The sequence below is a fragment of the Podarcis pityusensis genome (genome assembly GCF_964106645.2).
Source record: "Podarcis pityusensis genome assembly, chromosome: 14".
Lineage (NCBI taxonomy): Eukaryota > Metazoa > Chordata > Lepidosauria > Squamata > Lacertidae > Podarcis > Podarcis pityusensis.
This window is the reverse complement of record NC_138039.1, coordinates 6,567,101-6,594,913: the sequence shown is the minus strand read 5'-3', so window position 1 is coordinate 6,594,913 and position 27,813 is coordinate 6,567,101. Positions and strand designations below refer to the sequence as shown.

At 50.9% G+C, this 27,813-nt stretch overlaps 1 protein-coding gene across 4 annotated transcripts in view; it reads right to left on the bottom strand.

Moving 5' to 3' along the window:
* Nucleotides 1-24: 24 nt before the first annotated feature.
* Nucleotides 25-27,813, bottom strand: part of RAI1 (retinoic acid induced 1) — a 216,377-nt gene continuing 188,588 nt past the window's right edge. For 3 of the 4 annotated variants that reach the window (XM_080980925.1, XM_080980926.1, XM_080980927.1), the window contains 4 exons: nt 18,430-24,136; nt 11,757-11,850; nt 9,538-9,587; nt 25-3,609 (listed from right to left, as the gene is read on the bottom strand). In XM_080980925.1, the coding sequence (XP_080837051.1) occupies nt 3,595-3,609; nt 9,538-9,587; nt 11,757-11,850; nt 18,430-24,120 (5,850 nt within the window). In that variant the 5' untranslated portion in view covers nt 24,121-24,136 and the 3' untranslated portion in view covers nt 25-3,594. Of the gene's footprint in view, nt 3,610-9,537; nt 9,588-11,756; nt 11,851-18,429; nt 24,137-25,934; nt 25,962-27,813 lie in introns of those variants that run through there. The other variant, XM_080980928.1, reaches the window with a different exon arrangement.

The following is a 27,813-nucleotide window of genomic DNA, read 5'->3' as shown; positions in this document are numbered from 1 at the left end:
GTTTACTAGGGGACTCTGCAAACATCCAAAACAATTATTGAATCTTTATTGATGTTTTTGAATGCAATGACCTGATTTTTTCTCTCTCTCTTTTTTTAACTCTTAAGGAAAATAAACTTCTTTTAGAAACAGCTTGTTACACACAATCTTCAGTGTGAAGCAATATACTAAATAAGAACACTAGTTTTAACATTTACAGTCTTTCATATATATTATATATATGTATATGTATACATATATATACACTATAGAATGAGGCAATATATAATACACACGATTCGCCATTTTACAGTCATTATGTACAGGATGCTATTCAAAGACAGCCAAGATCGTCGGGGTCACGATGCCGTGTGGTGGGGGGTGGCGGGGCATGGGGTGGGGTGGACAGGGATTTTCCCAGCCTGCCCTCATAAGGTGTGCTTCTGAAACAGGCCAGCCAAACCTTGCGGGGCAAGCTGGGAGAGTAGCAATGGCGACGGCAGAGAGCGCAGGGTACCATGAAACAGACAGGTTACAAGCGTGAATCTGCGTGGTCTCTCTTAACAGGGCAAAGGAACCCAACAGGATGCTGTTACTGATCCCATTGGATGGGTAGACATGAGAGCTTCATGGGAGCAGAGAGGGCCCAGATGTACTCCTCTTTCTGGACTGGGCAACACCAATATGGAATTTCAAAACATAGCAACACATTCACGGTCCTTGCGCATATTCTGTACCTGTTAATTTCTGGGTCCTGTTAATAAGCGAGGAGATGACAGCTGTTCCATGGGCAACTGCAACCAGAATACTGAACTTTCCACCCTGCTGACTTTCCACCCTGGAGCTGTGTAGTCGGGTGTTCTGATTTCACAGCTAAGCAGAAAGAGTCCTCTAAGATCCCTTCTGTTCAGAGGACACCCTCAAGAGCAGGAGTAACTAATGTGGGAACTCTCCGTAAGTTGCTGGACTTTCAATTCCCACCCACCCCAGTCAGGGATGATGGAAGTTGCAGTTAGCATCATTTGGAAGGTGCCCTATTGGCTACGCTTGCATGTATGCACAGAAAAAAACTGGGCAGGTGCAACCACAGCTCAGCTTCTGTGGGTTTCCCCCCAGATTGTTGGATGGGCATAATCTGTGCAAAGGAAGTAAGTGCTCAAACTTACGCTAGAAGCCTCTCTCCCATCTTCTTCCACTGCTTTTTTAGGCATTGCTGTCCACATTTTTGGTCTCTCATCAAAGTCCTGGACCAAAGATGTGGGAAGCTGCCCTGTGGACATCGTTGAAAGTGCTGTTCAAAGGGCACATGGGACACGGTCCAGGGAGAACCTGCTTATGGGATGGCACAAAAGGGTGATGTGTGTTGGTGTGCAAGCCCATTGACGGAAGGCCTTGGACCAGGCCCAGCTGCAAAGAAGAGGACTGTGATGTTTGGTTGAGCCCGTCTGGCAGGGTGGGACCAAGGCAAGAGGCCATCTCCAAGGAAGATGGTGCCACCTCAGGTGAGCGACACCTTTGCTTCCCTAGAGACTATCTTATGCTACATGAATTTTCACAGCCCTCCGCAAACCATGGCTCTGATCTAACCCTTATCCTCAGGCGTGTGGAGGGGTGGCTTACTGGTCCTTTGGCGGTGGCTGAAACCATGATTCTGGTGGCACACGGTGAGGTCCAGAGAGAGCGGCTTCCCCTATAGGCATACTGACTGCCACAGGCATGCCAGACTCCCTTTAGCAGGAGCTAGGATGAAATGGGGGTGTATGGTGGAAGCTTTCCCCCCTCCCCACTTCACCAGGAAAAGCTTCAGCTGCTAAAAAGGAGGCAAGGCAGCTCTTGGTTGGAATCATTTAACAGGTTTGGGGAGGCAGCAACAGGGTCCCTTCCGAGTAGGGTGCAGTGCCTAGCTCCCCATCCGGGTCAGGCGCTGAAGGGAAATGCCTTGGGCCTGAGCTGAGCCAGGATCTGCTCAAATTCTGGACACTCCTGCCACAAACTCCAATGGAAGGTGATATGCATTGACATGGCAAAAGCACCAGGAGGGAGGAGTGTGCCCAACCGTCTCTGTATGTGCCCTGTTCCCGAAAACCACCCAGAGGAACAGAGAAATATTCGCATCCCAAAGAAGCGCCAATGTGCGTTTGGGAGTCGGTGAAACCCAGCGGGGAATCTGCTTGGAAAGTGTGGCGAAGCCCCTGCGCAGGCCGGCAGAGGCGTGTGAAAGTCTCCCTCCCGCCCCAATCGAACTTCGCTAGTGTTCCGCGAAACTCGTCCCCCCTCTCCTTTAAATCCCGCACAGCCTGCAAGCTGCCCCGCAAGTTTCGCTGCTGGTGAATGGCGGGGGCGAATCCCAATCGAACTGAGCTACTTTTCTCCTTGCAGGGCCAACCAAGACGACCTTCCTGGATGCCTGAGCCGCCTTTTCCGCGCTGGGCAGGAGGGCCGAGATGGGGGTCGGCCCCAGATGGGGACTGCAAATGGGGTCGGAGGGAGGGAGGAAGGGGCGGCGAGGGGAGGACGGGGGACAAAAGCCAAACGAAGGAGCAAACGAACCAAAGCAACGCGGCATTGTTTCAAAAAACATCGGGGAGCTTCTTTTTACAAGCTGATCACAGATATATACAAACACGCACACGCACACGCACACACACCATGAGGTTTGAAGGCAAAAATAGATCAGATCAGAAAAAAGAGACGGAGGAGGAGGACGAGGCGGGCTCGGAGAGTCCGGCGTTTGGGGGAGAAAGGCAAGGCGACCTGGCGGGATGCTTCGCAGGAGCCTTTCTCCCCGGCTGGCCTCCCCCCTCGCCCGCACCTTTCCCGTGCGGAGAAAGTCTGGAAAGGTGAACTCGGACCGGTGCTGTTGGGATTTCAAATTTCCGATGAAATCTGGCCGAAGGATTGCAAGTTCCAAAGGGTGGTGCGCAGGTAAGAGCCTCGAGATTCACTGCGAGGAGGAGAAACGCAAAAGGAAGAGGGGGGGTGGAGGAAAAAAAAGAAAAAGAAACCCACCCCCTAACAAACTCCAGGCCAGGTTTTGTCAGTAGCCGTGTCCCAGGTGGAAGATGTTAGCTTATCAGTATTGGTTACAGCTCCTAAGTAGGGGAACCGGGGGAGGCGGGGAGGGAGGAATGAAAACGTGGAGCCGGAGTTTCTCTTCTCTCCTGAACCGGCTCTGGGCTGCTTTCAAGAGAAGGGCAGGAGGTGGAGCGAGGATCGGAACCTGCAAGTGGGTTTTGGTTTCGGTGCCAACCTGGAGAGGCTCTTGGAAAATGCCAGAGGAGGAGGAGATCGGGAACCGGAGCCGAGGTCCTGCGCCCCCCCCCCAGGCTGAACGCCGGGAGATGCTTAGGAGTTGGGCTGGAGTTCTGTGCCTTTCGGGGGTGGGGTGTCGTCTCGGAGCGAGCTGGAGCGAGGGGCTCTTCCGCGCGGCGGCCGGGGTGGGGCGGGGGGTCCCCATCCTAGAGTACTATTGCAAAGGAGGGCGGATGGGCTGGAGGGTCGGGCAACCGGGACGAAATACATTCGCTTTGCCTCTCCCCTGCAGAGTTCATCTTGGCTGCAGCCGCTGCCCGAGGCTGGCGACTGGGTGGAGGCGACGGGTTTCCCTGCTCCGCATTACAACGGCTGCTTCTGCAAAAAATAAAATAAAAATAAAGCAAAATAAAAGAGAACGAAAGGTGGGTTTATCCTTTGCTCAGCTGGCCCCTTTCTGCACCTCCAAAGGCATATATATAATATAATATGCTCATATAAGCAACGCTTAACGCCCCCCTACCCCAGAATTCCGGTCCGGGCTTTTGTGGCCGCCGATTGGCTGGCGGGCGGGGGCAGCCCGGTGGTCTTGACGCAGCCCGGGCTGGTGGCTGACAGCTAGAGGACTCCCTTGGTTCATTCATGGGGAATAATTCATGTTGCTAAGGCTCGCCGTGCGCCTCCCGCAGCCCCGGATAAAATAAATAAATAAAAGCACAGCCCTTGACAATCTGCAGAGATGTGTTTATGGCCCCCTCCCCTGACTTTCCTCCCTCCCTGCCTCCTTTCTTTCCTTTTTTTTTTTAAAGGAATCCAGTCTGGTGGTTTTTACGCATCGCGAGGGGGCAGCAAAAAACGCATCCATCTCTCGCGCAAGCTGGCTGCTGTGGAGCCGAGCTCACAATAGCACTTGCCTTGCCAGCTTCTCTCCGGGCGAGTTCCCGGGTGTCTTATTCCTAACCCCCCTTTCCGCCCCCCCCGCCTCCTTCCGCTTGGCCTGCATTAATTGGTACCGCGAGGCCCCCGGGCCTGCCAGACGCCCACGACTTCGCACCCCACCCCACTCTTGACACCGCAAGCGCCCGTGTGCTATTTGTGCGCAGGCATAAAAATGCACACGGCAAAAATAGGAAACAGGCAGGAAGAAGGAAAGGGGTTTGGGGTTTTTTCCTCCTGCCCTCCCCCTTTTTAAAGTAAAAATAGAATGGATGTTGCAGCCAAGAAGCCAATGTTGCGTAGCCGCTAATGGAGATCAGGGGCATTTTTGCACATTGCAGCAGTGGCACGCTTGGGGGATGCCTCATATAGTGCGGAAGGGGCTCCCAAGGCCTCCATCCCCTTGCAGGCAGGCATCCATCCTTCTGCCTCATGCTGGTGGAGGGCAGGGCCAGAGGGGAAAGGGGGTGGAGCTGCCTGTGGCTCTTCCCTTTGGGCAATTGGCTGTGTTTGCAGCCATGCAAAAGGCGGAGGGTTTTACACCCAGCAATGCCTGCCTTGCCAACCTCTGGCCAGGCAAGCAAGAGGCATTGTCAATGCCCAAGGACACATTCTGGCCAGGCAAAACCACCCAAGGAGCAGGGCTGGTAAAGGGTTGGCTTGGGGAGAGTTCTGAGGGCCGCATGGAAAGGCTAGAGGGCCAACACAAGTTTGTTCCAATTTACTTTTTCAAGCGTATACTGCAAACATCTTAACTGTACTCTTAAAAACTGCACTATGTGAATTGGCCCATGTGAGTTGCTGTGTCCTTGACTGAAAATTCATCCCAGCTATGGATAAACAAGGGAGGCTCCTTATCTCTAAACTCCAGCCTGCCCCCTCCACCATCTGCTCGCATACAAGGAGGCAGTGTGGGAGAATAAAATCACAGAATCATAGAGTTGGAAGAGACCACAAGGGTCATCTAGTCCAACCCCCTGCAAGGCAGGAATCTTTTGCCCAACAGGGGGCTTGAACATAAGACCCTGAGATCAAGAGCCTCATGCTCTACTTAGTTGAGCTATCCCAGCTGACAAAAACTACTATCTTACCTTATAGGGTGGCTGTAAGGGTTGCATGTGGGATAAGGTTTAGGTAGTGCTTTGAGCGCTTAGAAAAAGTGCTGTGCAAATTCAAAATATTATGATAGCGTAGGCATCACAAGGTCGAGAAATGCAAAGATAAAAGGGTGTAGAGATTTAAGCACCACAGTCCTGTGAGGAGCAACTCCCGGCAGAGGCTTTGTGGGGCTGGCTATTCTATGTTCAACTTGTTTAACTTTTCAAAGCAACAACAGAACATATGGAAAAAGGTCTTCACAGAAGCTGCACGCACACACAAATTAATCTGAAGGGAAAATTTATGACAGACAGAATAGTCTGACTCCATGCTTGAATAACAATGTGGAGAGGGGTGCTGTGAGTGCCACCGCCCTTACTTTCAACTACTTTTTAAAAAGTTTTTTTGGGTGTGTGTGTGTGTGTGTGTGTGTGTGTGTGTAGGGAGACCCCCGCCCCCTGCAAACAGGTCATGCTCATAACTGCTGCCGTGGGGTGGGGGTCAAGGTGAGGCCTATGATGTTCAGCCGCTGGACTTCTTTCCTGCCTGAGCTGACAAGGGAGAGACACCCCTCAGCCTCTCGATTTTCTGTCTCAGGAATGCCTGCCAGCCTGCCTCCCCAGATCCCCATCTGGGTCTCCCTCTCTCCTCCTTCTCCCACAGCACCGTCTGCTTCAAATTGCAGATAACCAGGTGCAACCCTTGGCGTGGTGTTGGGAGGGTGGGGAGGAGGAAGGGGGAGAAGGCAGGAAGCCCTCGCCATGGTGATTAAATTATGTCAGAGGCCTGGTCAGCGGTTACTAAGGCAAGACAAAAGGCCTTTGCTCCAAAAGGCTGTCTCCTGTTTCCTTGACGGTGGGGAAGGAGGAGGAGGAATAGGACGTGGCAGGAACTGCAGTAAGCGGTGTGAAGGAATGGCGTCCGCCTCCCCACAGCCGTGGCCAGCTTGCTCCCCGTCCTGACAGGGATGGGAGGCGAGAGAGGGTGTTGCTTGCAAACACAAGCTGCCGAGAGGAATACTGCAAACGCCGCTGGCGTCGGGCATGCAAACCCGCTCCTGAGAGGCAGACGGGCGTGTTTGGGGAGCTGGCTGTGATGTGGGTAACAGCCACCCAAAGACTTCTGGGTGCTGCCCTTAGCGCCACGGAGGCCTAATCCTGATGGCTGGCTGGCAGGCAGCCTCAAGCCAAAGAGGAAGGCAGCCTTTGGAGCTGAGAGGTGCCTGAGCTCCCCTTGGCCCAGAGGTTGCTGCTACTTGTTTTGCCCAAGGTAGTTTCCGGCTGCTCGGACTGAGAGCGCAGGGTTTGAACACGCGCAGAGTTCCCTCCACCCCGCAACCCTAATACTAGAACTCTGAATCACTGAGCGAAGTTGATGGGAAGGATATTCAGGGAGGATGAAAGAAAGGAGGTCTTTCCGCGAGGCATGATTAAGTCACGGCGTTTGCCATAACAGGATGTGGACTGGCTTAGACAGGTTTAGAAAGGGGATTAGACAAATTTGTGGAGGAGGAGGAGGAGGAGATTAAAAAAAAAATTGGGACAGATTTATCAATCTGCATACACAATGTACCTTTAGAGCACATTATTTCCCTCAAGGAATTCTGGGTGCTGTAGTTTCCCCCTCACACAGAATTCCCATCAACCTCAAACTAAGCACACAGAATTCTTTAGAGGTGCAAAAATGTGCTTTGAAGGTGCTTTAAAGATATACTGCGTATGCAGCCTTAGTCATGTTGCTAATACAGAGCCCTCATAGTCAGAAGCATATCCCCAAAAACCAGTTTCTAGGCTGCAACAGTGGGAATATACTACTTCCATTCTCTGCTCGAGGGCTTCCCAGAGGCTTCTGGTTCACCACTCCTGAAAACTGGAGTTAGAAGGACCTTTGTCCTAATGCTGAAGAACCACTCGCATTTTCTTTGTCCTGAGCAGAACAAGGCAGAGTGTGTGGTGTTTATTTTAAAGCGTCTAGGGGCAGAGACCCTGCACAGTGCCTCCTTTCCCGAAAGGAAGCAGTTTCCAAAACACGTCAGTTTCAAGGACAGGAGCGCTTTGAGCACATGCAAAGTGCTCCCCTCTTCCAGCTTTAAAAAAACAACACACCAAAATCTTAGGGAGAGTGGAAAAACAAATGCAAATGTTAACATACAAACCCACACAGCCCGGGCACACACATTTTTACATCCTTCTGTTCTGGCAGCTGGCCAGGAGGATGAAATTGTGGTCAAGCCAGCCTGATCTTCTCCGGTCATGCGGAGGGTTTGAGAAGGCCCTGGGCGATGTGTCATATGGTGCACCCCTTCCTTCGGGGGCTCTGGAAGGCTCACCTAGGGGCAGTGGCTGTGCTCCAGGAAGCTGAACCTAGTGGTTCGCCAGCTGTTTAATTTATCACAATACCCCAGAGTGGTTTTAGGTTGGAGGCACTGTAGGGAATTAAATGGGTAGCCAGGCCCAGCTGCCTGGGGCTGTTTGGAGTGATTAGCCAGGGGGGAAAAAATAGAATAAATTAAGGGAAACCCAGGGCAGGCATCAGCCATGGGACCTGCCAGGGTGCTGGGATCCTGGCTGCTGCCAGGAGATGCCAGGTGCCGCTGCCAGCTCTGGCCAGGTGGCAGCTCCAATTGCCTGGATAGGGAAGATAGCAGCATGGCCCCTGCTGCCAGCATGTGTGTCCGTGCATATAAAGCACCCAGAGAGAGACGCATCAGAATCCTCTGCCAGCGTAACCCTTTCTGTGCAGAGGAAAGCAAAATGCTGCAAACTTATCCGCTGCGTTCCTGGGAGAAAGGCGCATTTGGAACAGGCAGGAACTGCCTTCTACCAGCTGAGCACTGTCTACACTAGAGATGGGCAAACTTCAGTTTCTCATTTCCCCAATCTTATGTTCAGTTATGCACATTTCCACACCAGTTTGCCATTTTTTAATTTTTTTTAAAAAAATGAGTCCTCATGAAAAGTCACCAGGGTTTAAGTGTGAATTACTCCTAACACATTTTTTTTTTTAAAAAATTGAGATTTCCCCAAGTTTACACACACAAATGGGGGGCGATTACTGGTTGGTTTGTTTGTTTGTTTGTTTGTTTTTCTTATTGTTTTTAGTATGTATTTAGTGTTGTTGTTTTTAATCTTGTATTTCTGTGTTGTGAACCTCCCTGAGATCTACAGATGGAGGGCGGTATACAAATTTAATGAATAATAATAAAAACTGAGAAATAACTCACAGTCTTGCAAAGCAATATCATAAACAAAACATATGTTTTCGTAGGCAGTTTTCCCCTAGTGTACACATTAGTAGGCAATTTCTCCCACTATAATGTCTTTTTTGTAAGTTTTTTCTCGAGCATTTCTATGCACACTTTTCCTTACCATGTTACTATGTTCATTATTGTACATGTTACTTGGCTGGAGAACCGCAATGCAAAATTTGGAGAGGCGTGAATTCCAAAGGCAACTCTGCCTTGGTTCGGTTTGTGTGTATTGTTTGGGTAGTGCAAAAAGTAGTTTCACCTTTAAAAGGTAAACTGAATCTTTTTTTCTACCCCATCCTTACACTACGCAGACTCTGACTGGCAGCAGGTCTCCAGGATTTCAGACAGGGATCTCTCCCAGCCATACCTGGAAATGCAGGGGTTGAACCTGAGACCTTCTGCATATAAAACAGCAGCTTTATCACTGAGCCATTCAGTGCGCTACTCAATGGAACTTACTACTGTGTAGACTTGTGTAGGATTGTGAATTTGAACAGAGAGAGATAGAGAAATTACAAAATGGGAATTCTACTCAGCCTTGTCCCTGACTTCTGGGATTTCAACTGGCAATGCCTACAGAGTTTCCCCAAGGCAATCTTTGCAAATTTAAGGACTAGAAACTTGTTTGTTTGTGTGTTTTTTTAAAGGAAGGGCCGGGGAGAAGAAAGGTAAGCAATCTGAGCGCCTAAGAGGTTGCTGATTTCTGCATCTAGTACAACTCTGTACAGAATCTCAAGCGCAGAAACTCACCCCCTGGGCCACAGAACAGGGACAGAGAACCTGATTTGCACACAGAAACATCAGATTCAAATTCCGGGTGTATCTGTTTCTAAAAAGCTTGGAATTGAAAAGGCATCGTTGCCAGAGAGCCTCTGCCAGCCAGTTGACCATCCTCAGTTTTGTCGACTTACGCTGGTCTGATTTCGTGCAAAGCAGCTCCTGATGGCCACAGCCAGGAGAGAGTGCAGAGAGCAACAAACCCCCAGAGATTTCCCCTTGTTCCTGAAGGTCTGCTCACCTACCTTATGTCTAGGGCAGTTCAGCAAGAAGGTCTCTTCACTTAACAAACAACCTGCAAACAGAGCAGAGGAGCAGCAGTGAATGGGGATCCTTGTCTTGCACTCAAAATTCATCGCATCCGTTAGAGACCAGTGTTTCTTTCCCTGTTTTACCTTCCCTCCCAACCTTCTCTGCTAACGTGGCCTCTCATGCACAACTCTTAAAAGCATGCTTTTCAGCCCTCAAAACCAGGTCCCTTCAAGCAAAAAGGGTGGGGCCGGGATTGCAATTTCTCCCCGCTCCAATCCGTTTTGTTACTGAACCCTTGGTGGGTTTCAGCCATCTTTCTATTGTGATGATCAATGGCTGCATTCTCTCCCTTGGCAAACTAAGAGTGGTGGCCGGGGCAGATAATAATAATAATAATTTTATTTGTACCCCGCCCTCCCCAGCCAAGACCGTGCTCAGGGCGGCTAACACCCAAAATAAAATAATTGATTGAAATACAACTTAAAAAACAAGATTAAAATATAACATTAAAACATTAAAATGCAGCCTCATTTCAGTAGAAACTCAAATCAAAAACTTTTTTGGGGATGAAAACGTCAAGTCTTCACCAAGGCTAACTATCCAGACTGGTCCTACACGGGCCAGAAAAAAGCCAGGGAAGCCCCCAAATAGGAGTTCCATCACAGAAGGAGAAAGGAAAAAAGAAAAAGGGGGAGGGAATCAAATTGATTTCAAGTCGAAGGCCAGGCGGAACAACTCTGTCTTACAGGCCCTGTGGAAAGAAATCAGATCCTGCAGGGCCCTGGTCTCATGAGACAGAGCGTTCCACCAGGCCGGGGCCAGTGTTGAAAAGGCCCTGGCTCTGGTTGAAGCTAATCTAACTTCCTTAGGGCCCGGGACCTCTAGGGTGTTGCTATTTATGGACCTTAAGGTCCTCCGTGGGAGGATAGATGACATCCTGCAGAACAGCAGCGACCAACAGCTGGTTTGGGAGCAACATCTGGGGCACAGCCCGGCCTGCGACAGGTCGCACCAGGGGCACCACTCCAATTTTCAATGTCGCTTTTTTTTTTTTTTAAAGGGGGATTGTTGTCTTTTTTTTAAGAAGAGAGAGAGAGAATTCAGATAACCATATCTTGGTATAGTATGCCCAGATGTGAATTAGCATTGTGGGTGTATGCAATCCACGCCACCCGTTTGTGCAAGTCAAGAAACACGCGGGGAATTCTTCCATTAACTATAGCAGAGGTCACTAACGTGCTGCCTTCAGGATGCTGTGGTGGCTAGTTCCCATCAGTCCCAGCCAGCATGCCCAATGGTCAGGGATGATGGGAGTTGTAGTCCAGCAGTATCTGGAGGGCCCCACATTGGCTACATCTGAACTACACCCCTCCCCCCCCATTTTGTTTGAAACAGGAAACGATGGTTAATGGCTTTGGGACAAGCCAAGATGTGAATCTGTGCTTTGAAGATGCCGTAATATCCTGGGACTTGTTCCAAAGCCATTAACTGGAGTTTCTTGATTTGGGTGCAATGAGAAACCGTAGTTAATGGAGAAGTTTGTTTGCTGCAGCCACACCTGCAAGGCTCATTTACAGCTGAGATAGACTCAACCAAACCAGATCAAGGAGAGTAAGAGGCAAAGTTGGCTAAATGTTTAAAAAATGCATCACATGTTGCAGGTTCAGATGTTGACACATGATGTTGGAAGTCTGAGGTCAGGATTTCTTATATATATATATAAATAAATAACCCCAAACAGGAGTTGTGGGGTGGGGTTGACTGTATTTTCCTGAATTTCCTCCTCTTCAAGTTGCTGTTTGCACTGAAAAAAGGTGTGTGTCAGGTACAATGGAACTTCGGAAGCTGAACACCTGTAATCTCAACTGTTTCGGCTCCCGAATGATTGAAAACCGGAAGTGATTGTTCCGGCATTTGAATGATTTTCGGAAGCTGAATGTCCAGTGCGACTTCCTCAGCTTCTGATTGGCTGCAGGACGCTCCAGCCAATTGGAAGCCGCACCTTGGAAGTCTAACATTTTGGAAGTCGAATGGACTTCCAGAATGGATTCCGTTTGACTTCCAAGGTATGTCTGTATTTTGTTCTAAATGAAGAAATTTCCTTAGCTGCGAGTGTATTCTATAGTAGACAAAAGGTGAAGTACTTCCATCTTCCCCTGCCCCAGGACCTGACATGTGATGCAAAATCTGTTGCTCCCAGTGGGAATCTTACCTGTATCAATGGCACATATGTAGTGAAAGGTTTGGGCACACCCCTTATGGCAGCAGCCAATGGTTGCTCCTACTTGCTGACAACTGGAGCATCTCTGCGGTCAGCAGGCGAGGGGAAGAAAAAGGGAAAAAAGAGGACCCCATGAGATCTAGCATCATGGCTGTTTGTTTTCACAAAGGTAGCTTTAGTTAGCAACTTCCGTTTCGGCAGGGAGGTCATCCTTAGCCCACATGCTTCCCTGTTGCTTGCGGGAAGGTGGAGCTTGTTAGTTGTGTCCCCAGATAGTTCTCCCTGCCCCAATCGCATACACATTTCTATATTCTCTCAAGAGGGAGTGCTGCTGCTCACCCTGCCACTGTGGGACAGAAAGTGCATTTTATTACGCAGCCCTAGCCTGTCGTAGGTGGTTAGCCCCCATATGAACGACAGCAACACTTATCCTAACACTAATGCTACAATTTTATGTGTGTTGTGTGTTGCATCATTGTGGCTCCCTTTCCTTCTCTGGGGGCTGCTTGTCACGACCATTTCCCTCCTCCCTTGCCCTTGCTGCTGTTTGTTTTGATTTGGATAGCTCAGTTGGTTAGAGTAGGCATAGGCAAACTTGGCCCTCCAGATGTTTTGGGACTACAACTCCCATCATCCCTGACCACTGGTCCTGTTAGCTGAGGATGATGGGTGTTGTAGTCCCAAAACATCTGGAGGGCCGAGTTTGCCTTTGCCTGGGTTAGAGCATGGTGCTGGTCATGCCAAAGGTGCAGGCTCGATCCCTGTATGGGATGGCTGCCTACTCCTGCATTGCAGAGGGTTGGACTTGATGATCCTCAGAATCCTCCAAAACTCTACAGTTCTATGAATGATGTAATATATGTTGTTGTTGTTTGCTGATCAAGTCGCACGATGATGTCATACACACTCAGAATCAAAATTTACATGGCTCACTGCAGAGAAGCAGAAGGTGGGAAACGGTAACTGAGAAACAGGTCCAGACCTGGGAACAAAACAAGCAGATGATGCCAGCCAGCACTGAAGCAACACAGCCCAATAATACATTTTGCAACATGGAATGCAGACCAACTGGTGCCCAACCAGCCATCTCAATGCATCATTCTGGTCCCAGTGCCTGCCTTCATCTATCCCCCCACAGGTCACTTCACCTTGCGGCCTAGTGGTGATAGATAATGAACATTCAGCCCAACCTCTATGCATAAACCTCCCTATTGAAATAAATTTTGTCTCTGTCAAATCTGTGCATGCTCAGAGCTCTTGGTCACGAGAATCGGAGGTTAAGATCACATACTGTTCTCCTACCGGGCTTAAGGTGAGTTTCATTGGTGCCTGACCATCGTTTGCGCAGCAGAGAGGATTCTGCAATGCATGTAAGCATTCTCATCTGCTACTGCAGAGCTAGGTTCAAGGTCCTCGTATCAATCTACAAAGCCCTGAACAGCTCAGGTCTAGGGAACCTCAAAGGCCGCCTGAACTGTTGTATCCCAGCTCCATCACTGATATCACCTGCAGGAGCATCGTTGGTCATCCTCCAGGCAGGTAAGGCTCATTTGAAAGTGTCCTTCAGTGTCCTTGGCTGAGTCTTGTGGAATAATGCTCTGCCAAGAGCGGTTCAGCAGGCACCTTCTGTTTCTACTTTCAGTAGAAAACGGCTGAAAACTTTTCCATTCCATCAGTCCTATGCAGGCAACGAAGAATTCATCTTTCCAGAACAGCTGTTTTGCAGTTTAATTTTTTTTTTTTAATGGCATTTATTGCAGGGTTTTATGTACAATTGTTGTAAACAGCTCTGATTCCTTAAGAAATAAATTCCGGCCATTGCAAGTCCTACAGCATTCACATTGCATGACTGACGGGAAGAAGGTGAGCTAAAAGCCTGAACAGCAAAAACATCCAAGGGGTTGTTACCTTGGAATAAGCAAACTTCCATGTGTTCTAGCAAGGAGGGGCATTGCAAGGTACGTAGAAGGACCTGGAAGGGCACAGGACCACAACACATAAATATGTGCAGTGCCTGTGGGCAAATGAAGATGGAGGCTGGATGGGGCCTTGTTGACTCTGCACTTTGCAGTCGGCTCAGCTACCCAGTAAGCAAAGAAAAAAAGGGTTTTTTAAAGTTTATTAAAAAAGCAGTGGGGGAAGGGGCATAGATTTGGGGCTTACAAAGAAAACCTGAACCTCGACATGCCTTTAATAATCTTCCTGAATGTTTCAGCCACATGTTTCAACTAGAACTGCCTGCTTGACTCACTCACAGGTCGTTGAGTTCCTTATGGGCATAGGCCACATCTGCACAATCGATTTAAAGAGCTTGGCTTCCCCCAAAGAATTCTGGGAGCTGTAGTTTAAGGATGCCGGGGAGAACAACTCCAGTTCCCAGAATTCTCTAGGGGAGCCATGCATTTTATACGTACGGTGTTGATGTGCTTCAGCACTGTTGGTGGGGCAGGAGGGTCTCTTGGGGTGCATGGCAGGCTATGCCATCTCTAGCACCTCACCGCTGCTGCTCTGCCCCGAAACGTGTGCCACCTTGTGGCAGCTGCCTTAGCCTGCCTAGTGGTTGGGAAGGCCCTGGTCTTGCTGATGTTTCTTTTTTCACTTTTGCCACTGCTTCAGATTCCTCTGAGGGTTTTGGTAATGCTTTGACTTTTCTAAATGTATGCATGCAACACTAGGAAGTGCTTTTTGAGATGATAATAATAATAATAATAATAATAATAATAATAATAATAATAATATATTTCTACCCTGCCCATCTGCCTGGGTTGCCCCAGCCACTCTGGGCGGCTTCCAACATATATAAAAACATGATAAAACATTAAAAAGCTTCCCTATACAGGTTTACCTTCAGATGTCTTTTAAAGATTGTATAGTTACCGTATTTTTCGCCCTATAGGACGCACTTTTCCCCCTCCAAAAATGAAGGGGAAATGTGTGTGCGTCCTATGGGGCGAATGCAGGCTTTCGCTGAAGCCTGGGTGCTTCCCCCGCCCCAGCCCCATGCCTGCGGGAAAAATAATTCCCCCCCCCCTTTATTTCCCCCCCAAAAAACTAGGTGCGTCCTATGGGCCGGTGCGTCCTATAGGGCGAAAAATCCTATAGGTACTTATCTCCTTGACATCCGACGGGAGCGTGTTCCAAAGGCATAGCTGTCAACTTTTCCCTTTTCTTGCGAGGAATCCTATTCGGAATAAGGGAATTTCCCTTTAGAAAAGGGAAACATTGACAGCTATGTCCAAAGGGTGGGCACCACTGCTGGGGAGGCCCTCTGCCTGGTTGTATGAAAAGTTTGCCTTGGAGAAGTAACCTCTGTCCTCTGCTCCTAAGGTATCCCAGTCTTTCGAAGGCCACGTGACCTTGGAGGTTCAAGAAGCACCCTGAGGCGTCACAAGAGTTTCTACCTGACAAGGTGGAGTGCTCATTTGTGGGGTTAGATGTAGACTTCTTCCGGAAGAGTCAGAAATCAGGAAGACCAAAATTTTAACAAGGAATGGGGGGAAATTGTAACTTATCTTAAAGACCATTGTAAACAGTTAAAATCGTTAGTAGGACTGGAATATCACTTGTAGTCTGAGGTTGAATTTTGGATATAATGGAGATATAAAATATTTGGATCATCATAAAAGATCCGGGAGGAAATGATTAATAATAGGACCCACAAAGGGGAGGATGGAAGTCCTTGGTATCTTGTTTTTATGATTTATGTTTGATATATCTCTGTAAAACTTTAACTTGAAAAACCAAATAAATAAATTAAAAAGAAATAGAACACGATGTCAGATCTAGAACCAGATCTAGAAGGGGGGAGGCAAGCTTTCTAGGTTTCCATTCAACTTAGGACAGAATGTGGGAGTTGGTGGAACTTTAGCTTGAACTAAAAGAGACAAGCCTTGTGTTCTTATGTTCTCACACCGGGAGGCTACACCTCCCATTTAAGAGTAGCCATGAAACATCCTGGAGTTAGCACCGCCGTAAGGCTCATAATCTATAATCCACTAAACCTGGAGTGGAACGCTGGAGTGGCAGGCTGCAGAATAAGCAATCCCATATTCTCTCCCATGAGAAGTTAGACTGGCTCCCTCTCGGTTATCTTTCTGCCGGCAGCCTAAGACCTTCCTGTTCAGACAGGTCTTCGAAAACTTAGGTGCAGGTGATGCTGATCGCTGGTCTGCTGGATTTTAATGCCAGTTCTAAATGTGCTTTAACTATTGCTCTTATCTAGTTCATGTTTATTATGTTGAACTCTACAATGATGTTTTTAGATGCTGCAAGCCTCCTTGAATCCCAACTTGGGAGAAAGCCAGGATATAAATACATTTAAATCATCATCATTGTCCACTGCATGACTTACTAGCACCATGTGTGAACCAAGTTCTTGAAGATGAAACCATTTGAATCAAATGGAAACCAAACAAAGACTGCAAGGACAGGTCACTGTCAGCCCAAGGGAACAAAACGCAGTGGGCACAGAATGTTGAAGGGCTGCTGGGAGAGGAAGGAAAGGGACGACTGGGCAAAAGGGGGATGGAATGGAGTATCCTGGACAGGGACACTTCAAGCTGCAGCCTTTTGTTGAAGGCCCCACTTGTCCTTCTTAATTTCCTGAGCCGCAGCCTCCCTTGTAAAGACCGCCTGATTTTTCTCAGATTCTGCTCACCAGCCTTTTCATGATGAGTTGAGCGGTACAGCTGAAATACGCAGGAGGTGGGTCGTCGATTTCATGCAAAAATGGTTCGGCAGCAAGCAGGGACAAGGTGGGAGGAGCAAATACTATGTGAGAATGTGCCTGGGAACAGAGGCTAGCAGCAGATAGAATGCAGACTGAGGCTGCGTGAGGACCAAACGTTTAAAGCGCGTGACTTCTGCCCAAGAAAGGGAATTGCAGATCTGTAAGGGGGAAATGATAGTTGCCAGGATCCTGTGGGGAAAGCCATGCGCTTTAAATGTACGGTGCATGCACAGAATGAGAACGCAAGCCAAACCGCTTCTGGGAATGTGCTGGACCACAACATGATGTTGGCTGGTGGTGGGTGAAATGGCGAGGGAAGAAGATATCCAAGGTTCCTGATCGAAAGGCTGGGAGATTATCCAGCCAAATGGCCTGGAGAAGGGTCAACTCTTAAGAGAGATTACAGATCACAGAATGGGAAGGTACCACAAGGGCCATCTAGTCCAACCCCCTGCAATGCAGGAACCTTTTGGCCAACGTGGGGTTTGAACCCACGACCCAGGAATTAAGAGATGCATGGCTGCTGTGGATGGCAAGGAACCTCATGTCGTCTTCTCCCCAGTAAACAAAGGTGTATGGTCCTTCTTTCCAATCCTTTGCCTTCTGCTCCCCTGCAGGCAGAGGACTTTTGAGTGTGATGACATTGCGTCCTGTTGCCTCTTTCCATCAGACACAGGGGTCCTGCTCTGGGTGCTAACCACAGATCCCTCAGAACATCTCATTTGGCTTTCATAAGTATAGGAAGGCAGGAAGGGGATGAGGCCACGCAGCAAAACCCCAAAATGGCATCTTCCCAGCAGCAGCAACATATCACTGTTTGGATGCTAGGAAAATGCTAGGAAAACGAGGATGCCCTGTTGTACAAATGGATAATTGGCACACAGATTTCACTGACCCAACTAGCCCGGGTGGCTTTTGTATGAATGAGAGGAATGCACAGAACGTAGAGCTGCCAGGAGCTGGTAACCATGCTGGCTAAATGGAACTTCCATGTACAAGGGAAGTATACCCCTGTATACCAAATGCTGGGGACAAGCAGCATAGAGAAGGCGATTGTTTTTAAGGCCCACGTTTGCGCTTTCCAGCTGCATTAGCCGCTGCAAAGGTCTTTGGGCAGCAGCCCATAAATAAAGTAACCGGATCATCACTGGCGGCGACTAGAAACTGAATGCAGGGGAAGCCTCTGGGGGTGTCATTGTCGGAGTAACCGTATTTCTTAAACACAAACAGCAACACAGGGAGGCATAGACTGCTCTGCTCAAAATGGCCCCAAGCTCCATCTTATGCTGGGGCGCAATATTCGCGTCAAGGGTTGGGGGGAATCGCTTGCTGCAAACACACGGACCCTGTTCCTCCCCAGTATGCTGCTTCCGCTAAGCAATGGGTATCAAAAGGGGCACATCTACTCTGCAGGGAGCAAGAAACCCAGGCCCCATTGTCTGCTGGGAAAAGATGGGGAACTACCCAAAGCAAATGTGGAGACCCCTGGCATTTGATCTGATGAAGAAGCGTTCTCCTTACATCCTTTTTGAGACACTCCCAGGCATGAAAATAAACCTGACTGAAAGTAGACTGAATGGCAAAAGCAGCCAAGGGCCCTCCAACCCTCTAGGACTAATTTACAGTTGGCCAAGAGGCAGCATTGGGGTGAGACAGATCAGACTGTTGACTGGGCTACTGTGCTTCTTCCAGGAAAGGTTTTCCCGTAACTTCCAAGTAGGAACTAAATGCCCAACCAAACACATCCAAATCCTACAGCTTTGGCCTCTTGGTTAGGATGCCCTGACCACCTCCCCAGAGCCCAGCAACCCCAAACCTTGTCATTCCTGCTTTTGCAAAGCGGTGTTGGCTTTTGGCGTACGGCAGGCGGTTCTGTCGGCGCCTGCGCCCGCGGCCTGCTCCAAGCGGAGCTTACGCTAAGGGGCGGACTCTTACCACGTCAGCAGCCATCTTTATTGCCTCCTGCAGTCCATAGAGCTTTCCCGCCACCAGGTAAACCCCAGCTGTCCACACAGCGCAGGCCTCATGGACCCAGTGCTCCTGCGTGTCCCCGGCAGGGTCCGGAGGTGGCGGCTCCGCTTTGCCGCATTCGTGCCTCCTGGGCTTCTCGGCGGCTGCGGCTGCTGCTGCCGCCACCGCCGCCTCCTCTCCCTCTGTCCTCTCATCGCAGCAGTAACAGCTTTGTAGTTTCCTAAACATCCCCCTCGAACTGGAGCGGAGAGCGCTCTGTTTCGCTGAGTCAGCGCCACTGTCCAACCTTGGCGGCTTTCCACCCGGCGTACTAGTTGCACAATTATTATCTGTCGCTTTGAGCAGCCTTTCCGCCGGAGACGGAGGCTCCTCGCCCAGCCCCTCCACTTTGATCTTCTCTTTCAGCCGTGGCTTCTTCTTCGGAAGGCAGTCCTCAGGGTAGTACGGCCCGCAAAGGTCCCCCTGGTCCTTGTAGTTGGCCGGGTTCCGGCACAGGCAGCAGACCAGGCAGGTGGCGTTGAGGGCCTTGGAGACCACCGGGCCGAGGTGCATGGTGGACGACAGAGGCAGGGTGGCCCGCGGCTGCTGGAGGGATGCGGCCCCCGAAAGCCCGGCCTGGGCAGACGGAGACGAGGAGGAGCGCTCGCTATTGTGCAGCCGGGCCTCTTCGGCGGGAGAGTTGACGACAGTGCAGGTGGTGACGAACTCGTCCTGCTTCTCCACCCGGACGTACGGCGAGAAGGGGGGCGCCCGGCTGTCCGACCGCAGCCGCTTGCACGAGACGTACTTGAGCCGGATTTCGGGCTCGGCCGGGCTCAGCAGGGGAGCCTGTTGCGGGTGCCGCCTCTTGGTCCTGCTCTTGCACCTCGAGGGCACACTGGGGGCCTTGCGGCGGCTGAGCCGCTTCCTTTGTCTCTTGGTGTAGCCGTTGTAGTTGGAATGGTTGGCCCGCTGCTTCTGGGCCCTGGTCTGGGCCTGCGAGGACCTCCCCTCAGAGCTCTCGGCGCTGCTGAAGCCTTTGTCCTCGGCCTTTGGCTTCTTCGCCTCCCTTTGTCCCTCCTCGCCTTTCCCTGCTGCTGCCGCCGCTGCCTTTTCTCTGGATGCAAAAAGCAGAGCGGGGCTCAGGTGAGGGCACTTCTCCAGGCTATTTTTGGCCGTTCGGAAGGCCGCCACTTTCCCTTTTCGGTTCCTCTTCTTGGGCAGCAGGCCGGTGCCGCTGGCAGCCATGCCGTCACCGCTGTGCTGCAACGTCTCGGGAGATGAATAGGCCTCACCCTTGAAACAGTTGGAGGACAGTTTCTTACTGTTCATTAGTTTTCCTCTGAAGGATCTGTTGTTCGGGCTTCTGCATAATTGCTCGGCTGCTGGAGCGGCGGGAGCCTTTTGTGACAAGGCCTGGTTTAATGGCCTGGCTTCCCCCGCCGCTGGGGCTGCGCCTGCATTCTTTGAGGCCTGCTCTCTCTCCGGTGGCAGGGACGGGCGGAGGGGATTACTGTGGGAGGTGGCGGCAGGGACGGTGAAGGAGACGGTGGCTGTTCGGCAGGCAAACTTTTTCAGGTTGGGAGAGGTGATCTTCTGGACGATGGCTTCCAGCTTCAGGCCCCGGCCTTTCCGTGGGGGAAGCACTTTCGTCTTCATCGCTCCCTGGAAGGCGGCCCGAGAGGTGATCTTGATGCAGACGTCGGGGTTCTCCTTCACCTGAGGGGACTTGAGCACCACTTCGCAGGAGTTCTTAGGGGACAGCTTAGCTTTCGCCTTTTTGGCCAGCGGCATCCTCTTGAACAGGCCGGCAGAAGCTTCCGGCTTCTCATCCTTCCCGTTGCTGCCGCTGTGACTGTTGCTCCTCAGGACCAAGTTCCTCTTTTTCGCAGGAACCGGTGGGATGAAGGCTGACTTCCTCTTCAGGCTGTGAAGCGGCTGCTCGGACATCTTGCCACCCATTCCAGGCCTGGCTTTCGGGAGTGCCAGCCTTTTGCTCTCCCTCTCAGACCTGCTTTGGGGGCTGACCTTGAAGGAACCGGGGAAGTGGTTGTTTGGCAGAACCTTCTTGGGTGGCTTCCCCTCCTTGAGCCCCGCACCCATGGTGCTCTTCTCTCTCCTCCGCTTGCTGTAGAAGACCTCCTGGGTCCTGGTCCTGGAACGAAGGATCATGGACTGCTGGTCTTTCGCTTCCGTTTCAACGCCATCGGCTTCTTTTGCCTTGTGACCAGAGTCTTCGCTCTGTGCCAAATTTGAGACCGGAGGGGAAGCAGAGTTGCTGGGCTTTGGAGAAGGTTTGCCATTGGCCTTCCTAGCCTTGAAAGCGGCTCTCTGTTTCAGGACACACGCTGTCTTCTTGCCTGACTTCTCTTGAGGGGTCGAGGCTTTTGCACCTTCCAAAGGATCTGGCATCCTGGGCTCAGTCAACGCAGTGAACGAGCGGGTACACATCCTCGCTGGCAAGCCTTCTGCTAGAAACCGGGGAGTTTGGCCATGGGCGCTCTTACTTGGCATTTCAATCAGGTTGTTTGGACCTGGGCATTTGCTGGCCACCATGCCAGCTGCCTGGTTGCCCGTGCATGGGCTTGACATGGGTTGGACGGGTTCCTCGCCTCCCGACAGCCTGCAGTGGACCTTCTTACTGCGAAGGCTCTTGCCCCTAGATGTTGGTTCTGAGGTTATTGGCACCTGCTCAAGAGAGGCTTGGTTAGTCACCAGCGAAGCTGCCAGCGTCTCTGCCTTATCTGGAAGGGCGTTTTCACTTCCCGCCACCTCCTCCTCAGGCTTCAAGTGGTGCAGGGAAGATTCGAACCAACTTTTCACTTTTGTCTCTGTGCCAACGGCTGGGCCCAAGAGGATAACGGACTGATCAGATAAGTGCGAAGGAGGAGTGGCACTCTCTTTCTCGGCTGCGTTTGCCATTTCTTCTGCTGAACCTGGCGTGTCTTGCAGGGAGAGGGCTGGGGCATTCTCCGCTGGCTTAGGTGTAAAAGCATCATAGGTCAAAGACTTTTGTTCAGAAGCCGCTAGTTCACACAAAGAGGAGTACTCTTCAGGTTCCAAATCGGATTCTTTCAGGTCTGGAGAGGACATCATGGGGAGTTCACTGAAGTCTCCTCCTGAGCAGGACTGCCTGGTGGTGTCTTCCAGCCATCGCTCACTGTCTGCTCTGGTGGCCTCGTCGTAAGTCAGATTCTCTCCCTTGCTTGCCTCCTGTGGCTGATTGAAGCCCTCTGCTTGTTGGGGTGCTTGCTCAGCATCGCAGAGACTCAGGCAGCAAGCATTTTTTTTCTCCTCGGACGTCTCGCTCAGTTTGCCAGAGAACAAACTCTTGGAAAGGTCTGATCCTTGGAGGCTCGACCCCAGCTCTTTCCACGTGTCGCTGAGGTTTTCGTCCGGCCAGTCGAAGTTCTCCATGGCGTTTTCAGAACCCACCGAATTGGCCGTGGCATTTGAGTAGCAGCTGAAGCTTGTGGCCTCGGAGCTGGAAGTGGCAGCTGAGATGTTGGGTTTGGAATTGTAGCCCACAGAGCTGGTCGTTTTCAGGGTATTTTTCGTCTCTGCTGTTGTAAATGCCACCTGGGAGTTGTTGTAGACTTCCTCTGTGAAATTCTTCCCGTTATTCCCCCCCAGAGCTTTGTCCAACTTCAAGGGCTCAGCGAGGGCATTTGAGTCCCCCTGATTGGACCACGGACTTTTGACTATGGAATCCAGGCAGGTTCTGTGGTTCTCTAAGTGGAAAGGGGATTTGTCAGGGTCTTTGTTTGGAGCAGGGGGGCTGGCCCAGCCTTTGTCTGCTTTCTCGTTGATAGCATCTTGCAAACCGATGATCTCAGAGGCGAGCTCCTCCTGAGACAGGGCGCTGAGGAGCAGTCTGGGGCAATCCCTCTCGTTGGTCACAAACTTGGTGAAGCTCTCCAGCGGCAAGCTGGTGTGGATGCTTTGGAAAGAATCGTCCGACTTGGTGGACATATCGTCCGGAGAAGTCACCGAGCACGTGGATACGGACTCGGGCTTTGCCTTGGAGTTGCTGTTGACGCGAGCTGGGCTGCGGCTCTGGTTGCAGTAGAGGAAGCTTCTTTCCAGCTGCTCCTCAGATCCACTCAAGTAATCCCCATCCTGGGTTTCAGCGTGGACCGACTGCGGGGTGCTCAGGGGGTCTGAAAGGGGAGTCCCCGCCTGCTCAGCAGAGTAATTGTTGCCTTCGGGGCTGCAGTGCTGACCCTTGAGCTGCTCTGGTGTCCTTGGCGGGTTCTTGATGCCTTTCTTCTGGGGCATCCCCGTGGACTTGGAGAGGAGAAGCTGCTGGACGGTGTTGGAAATGTTTTCGACTTGGGAGGTGAGCGCCGTGAGGCTCTGCAGGCTGAGATCGGACAAGAGGTTCTCAGGGATCTTCTCCTTCGGCATGCTCTTGCAGTTTGTGGGCGGCTGGGCATCCGGGCTCGCCCCGTCGGTCGGCGAAGGGTTCAACAAAGGCATAAAATGGCTGTGGTCGGAGAGGCTGGCTGGGAAGTTCCCTGTGCTCAGAGACTGCTGGCTGTATTGGAAATTCTCCAAGTTGGGCATCAACGGGGAAGGCGTTGAACTGTACGAGGGAGACCTACCAACCGAACGAGCCGGGGAATGGCTGGAACTGGGGCTGAACGTTTGGTAATACTGGTCTGGAGTCCGCACAGGGGCATCGGCTTGACAGTAGCTCTGTCCCGGCTGGTTGTAATGTTGGTATTTTGCGAGGTTTTGATAGTGAAGGGCTTCCTGGGCATGGTGTCTTCCTTGCATGGACTGCTGCTGCTGCTGCTGCTGCTGTTGTTGCTGTTGCTGTTGCTGCTGCTGGTCGTAGCTGATTCGGTTAGGCTGGTAGCCATGTAGGCCCTGGACCCGCTGCCCAGAGGGTAGGCTGGCAGCATTCCCCAGAGTCCTTTCGTGCTGCGGTGGTGCCGAGGGAGCATTGCAGCTTTTGTAGGAATGCGCGGCCTGGCTCCCGCTCTGGACGGACGTGTACGTCGAGGAGGCCGGGAACGACTGGGAATGCTGGGTGAAGTGGGCACCCTGCGGGAACGACATGGGGGAGGCCACGTCATTCTGGATCTTCTGCCTCGGGAGCTTGGGGTAGGTCAAGGTGGGCTGCTGCTGCTGCTGCTGCTGTTGGAGGTGCAGGGAGTGAGTTCGGAATGGGAGCTGAGGGGCCTGCTCATGGTATTGCCTGGTGCCAGAGGAGGCGGCTGTCTTTTTCAACAAGTTCTCCTCATATTTAGCCACCCCTCCTGGCAAGGGTTGCGGCGGTGGAGGCGGCTGTTGCTGCGGTGACCCCCAGGCTTGCAGGCCTTCCTCTCCGGAATAACGGGCCGGATAGGGACTGTTCTCTTGGACAGCGTAATTTGGGAAGGATGCCGGCCGGCCTGGGAGTTGCTGGCTGCGTAGCTGCTTATTCCCCCTGTGATATTTCTCCACGGTGCTGTTCTCCCCGTACCCCTGGTAAGGCAGGGGGGGCTGCGGCGGCGGCTGGGGCTGCTGCTGGCCGTAGTACTCCTTCGCCACCATCCTCTGACGCTCGCAGTGCGGCCCGGCCTGGCTTTGATGCCTGTAATTCTCCAGGCGTGATGAATCTTGCGAAGATGCCGGCTGGTAGTTCTGCTGGTTGCCATGGAAACCACACCTTTCGCGGAAGGACTGCATGGTTGGGCCTTGTTATCTGTGCAGAGCGGGGAGAGAGAGAGAGAGAAAGACAAGGGGGGGTTCAAACAAATGGATTTTCTTCTTCCCTGCTTTCCACCTTTCCACCTTGTATCTCCCCCAGCCCTTCTCCCCTGTTGCCTGTGCTTTAAAAGCAAATAAACACATGAGGCGAATGCTTAAAATTATATATGTATGTGGGTGTGTACATACATAATGGATAGGCAGTATCCATTATACTATACAGATAGCTAGATGGATAGATAGTAAACAACAACAAACTGTTCTTTCACCGCTGTAAAAAGCATTATTCCAGTCTGGGTGCAACGTTCTGACTTTAAAGAAGGGATGAGGAGAGAATGGAGTCTCTCTTGTAACCCACTCCCCAAAAAACCAGGGAGAAAATTTGGCAAGATGTAAAGAAATCAGCCTCAAGAGAATGAAGTGCGTGTGTATGTGGACTCACAACAGCAGGAGGTGGTGGTGGTGGAACAATCCATACCATTTCATACTACACCCCTTTTCTGAATGCTCCCCCGGTTAAAAAGCAAACAACACCCTGAAGGAAGAAGCATAGCACATCAGGGACAAAGGCCAGCCCTTGCACGCTGAGCTGGTTTCTCATTGCAGGGACCTTTTCGTACACAGGGAACATCTGAAACGTTCCACTTAGAAGTGATGCAGTCCGTTCGAGGACTTGGGCAAGGCGATTAGGAAGGTATCAGCCAACCAGCTGCAGGTGTGCCTAGAGGAAGCCAATTATCTAGATCCCTCCCCAAGTCCCAGGCTAGCGCACCAGAATTATTTTCAGCGGCACAGCTGAGGTTGGTAAAGAGGAGATGCAACTAGGCTTTGCATGCACCAGCAAGCACGGGTCGGTCACCCATTCCGTGCTCTCTTCGAGTCAATACGAAGTCGGCAGTGGTGTCCTGGCTACGGATGGCGGGAGTAGGGGTAGGGGAAGAAATTCGTTGCTGTTTGCATTTTGATGAGACACAGTCTAATTTGCACTTCTTGAACCACTATGTGAGCCGAAACGCAGCTATCTTTCAAACGGTGCACCTCTCGAACCAAAGTGGACAAAAACGCTCATGGTGGGGAGTATTGCCCATAAAAATGCATATTTTTGTGGGGGAGAAGCATACAAAAATGTGGGGGAATTGCTTGCAAAAAAATGTGCTTACCAGATTGGAACAAAAAAGAGAAGCCGGAATTGACAGATACATCCATCCTTAGCTGTATTGTTGCATCCCTCCTCCAAACATTTTCGTTGTTAAAACATCAGAGAGATTCTATTCTGATATTTCTGGCTCCTATAATCTGGTTGCAAGGCCCAGGATCTGTCCCTTCCAGCATTTGATCCTGCAGTTCCTCAGCTCTCTGGCCTGGATGCTCCTCCTCACCCTTCCCCCTCCTTCCCTCTCCCCATTCCCCCCCACCCCGCACCGACACAATATCTCCCAAGCACCGCTCCGCAATTGCTGTAGCTCCATCTGGAATCTGTCTGCTCTTTACAACTGACGTCTATTAGGAAGGCAGCGGAGAACAGCAGTGATAAAACCACTCTGGGTTTTTGCAGTTCTCTGCTGCGCCGCCGAACAGCGAGAGACCTGCTTTTGTGTGTTTTCAGCTGGGGATGTTGACAAGATGCAGGTTTTGCATTGAGCACATCTTGGCTCAGGAGTGATGTGTGCTCTCCTCCCACCAACTCTACAGATCTAAGGGAAGTCTCGATTCTGCTCGCTTGGCAACATCTCCCAAAGATGCTGTTATCACCCAGCCGGTGGGCTATATTTAATACCTTTCCCCAGCACAACCTGAACCGCGTCACCGTTCTTCCTCCCCTGTGCTCCGTCGCAATCTGCTGAAAGTCATGTCCGTGTGGCGCACAGACAACACGCACAGGGCAATTCTGTGCATGCCTGATGGTTTGAGCATGTGCAGATTGTGTCCTCCCGTAAAAACCTGCCTGCACACGGGAAGGCCTGCTCTGTGTCCCCACACCTTCAGGGATTAAACAAGGGGTGGGAAGAAAGCGCACAGAACAGATCCTTCCCGACCTTTGCACTCTGGCTTTCAAACTCTCTCCCCCCTGGGGTTTTCTCTTGACCTCCTTGCTATTGACCTTTTGAGGCACTACTGATTTTTTGTGTGTGTCTTGGATTTCTTTTTCTTTTGCATGGTTGGGAAGAATGAAGAGGGCTGGTCTGTTCTGTTCTGCTGTTGCCATGATGCTGGTCTTGCGCCGCCCCCCCCCCCCCCAACTGATCACAGAATCATAGAATTGGAAGGGACTGCAAGGATTGCCTAGTTCAACTCCCAGAAATGCGGGAATCTTTCACCCAACGTGGGGCCTGAACCCACGATCCTGAAATTAAGAATCTCATGCTCTACCGACTTGAGCTATCCTTCGGTGTGGTTATGCTTCTTTGTGTGGCCGTTGCTGGTTTTTTGTGTATTTTAATTGCTTTTTTAATGAGCCGCTTCAGGTGTTTGAATTTTGAGAGGGAATATTTTAACGTGGGAGGCGGTTAGTTTGCACCGCTGCGCTGCCCCTGCAAACACGCACAAAGCAGATCTGTATGGGCAGTGGCATCAGGATCCCTTGTTTGTGTGTCGGAGATCCACAGTTCAGAGAAGGGCGACCAAAACAGTCTTGGAGATGGAGTGACTCTCCCACGGAAAAAGTTTGCAGCGTTTGGGACTCTTTAGTTTCGAGAAAAGCTGAGTTAGGAGGCAGCACCAATATAGGTTTTTTAAATTATACATGGCATGGGGAAAGTGGGCAGAGAAAAATCCTTCTCCCTGTCTCCAAAACATGAGAGCTCATAGATATCCAATGAAGCCGAAGGGAAGATTCAGGGGAAATAAAAGGAAGTACTGTATTTTTCGCTCTATAAGACGCACCAGACCACAAGACGCACCTAGTTTTTGGAGGAGGAAAACAAGAAAAAAAATATTCTGAATCTCAGAAGCCAGAACAGCAAGAGGGATCACTGTGCAGTGAAAGCAGCGATCCCTCTTGCTGTTCTGGCTTCTGGGATAGCTGCGCAGCCTGCATTCGCTCCATAAGACGCACACACATTTCCCCTTACTTTTTAGGAGGGAAAAAGTGAGTCTTATAGAGCAAAAAATACGGTACTTCATCATGTGACACATAGTTAAACTTTGGCACTCGCTGCCACAAGAAGTGGTGATGGCCACCAACCCAGGTGGCTTCAGAAGAGGATTAAGCAAATTCGTGGACGATAAGGCTGTCAATGGCTATGAGCTACAATGGCTCTGCTCTGCTTCAATGGTGAGGCAGCAATGTCAGCTGCTGGGAATTACAGTGAAGAAGGTTGTTCTTGTGCTCAAATCCTGCTTGCCGGTTTCCCGCAAGCATCTGGTTGGTTATTGTGAGAAGAGGATGCTGGACTAGATGGGCCATTGGCCTGATCCAGCAGGCTCTTATTATTTTTTAATAATAATAAGAAGAAGAATAAGAATACAGTCATACCTCGGGTTAAAGACGCTTCAGGTTGAGCGTTTTCAGGTTGCGTCCCGCGGCAACCCGGAAGTACCGGACAGGGTTACTTCCAGGTTTCGCTGCTTGCGCATGCACAGATGCTCAAAATGATGTCACGCGCATGCGCAGAAGCAACGAATTGCAACCCGTGCATGCGCAGGTTGCGTTCTGCTCAGGTTGCGAACGGG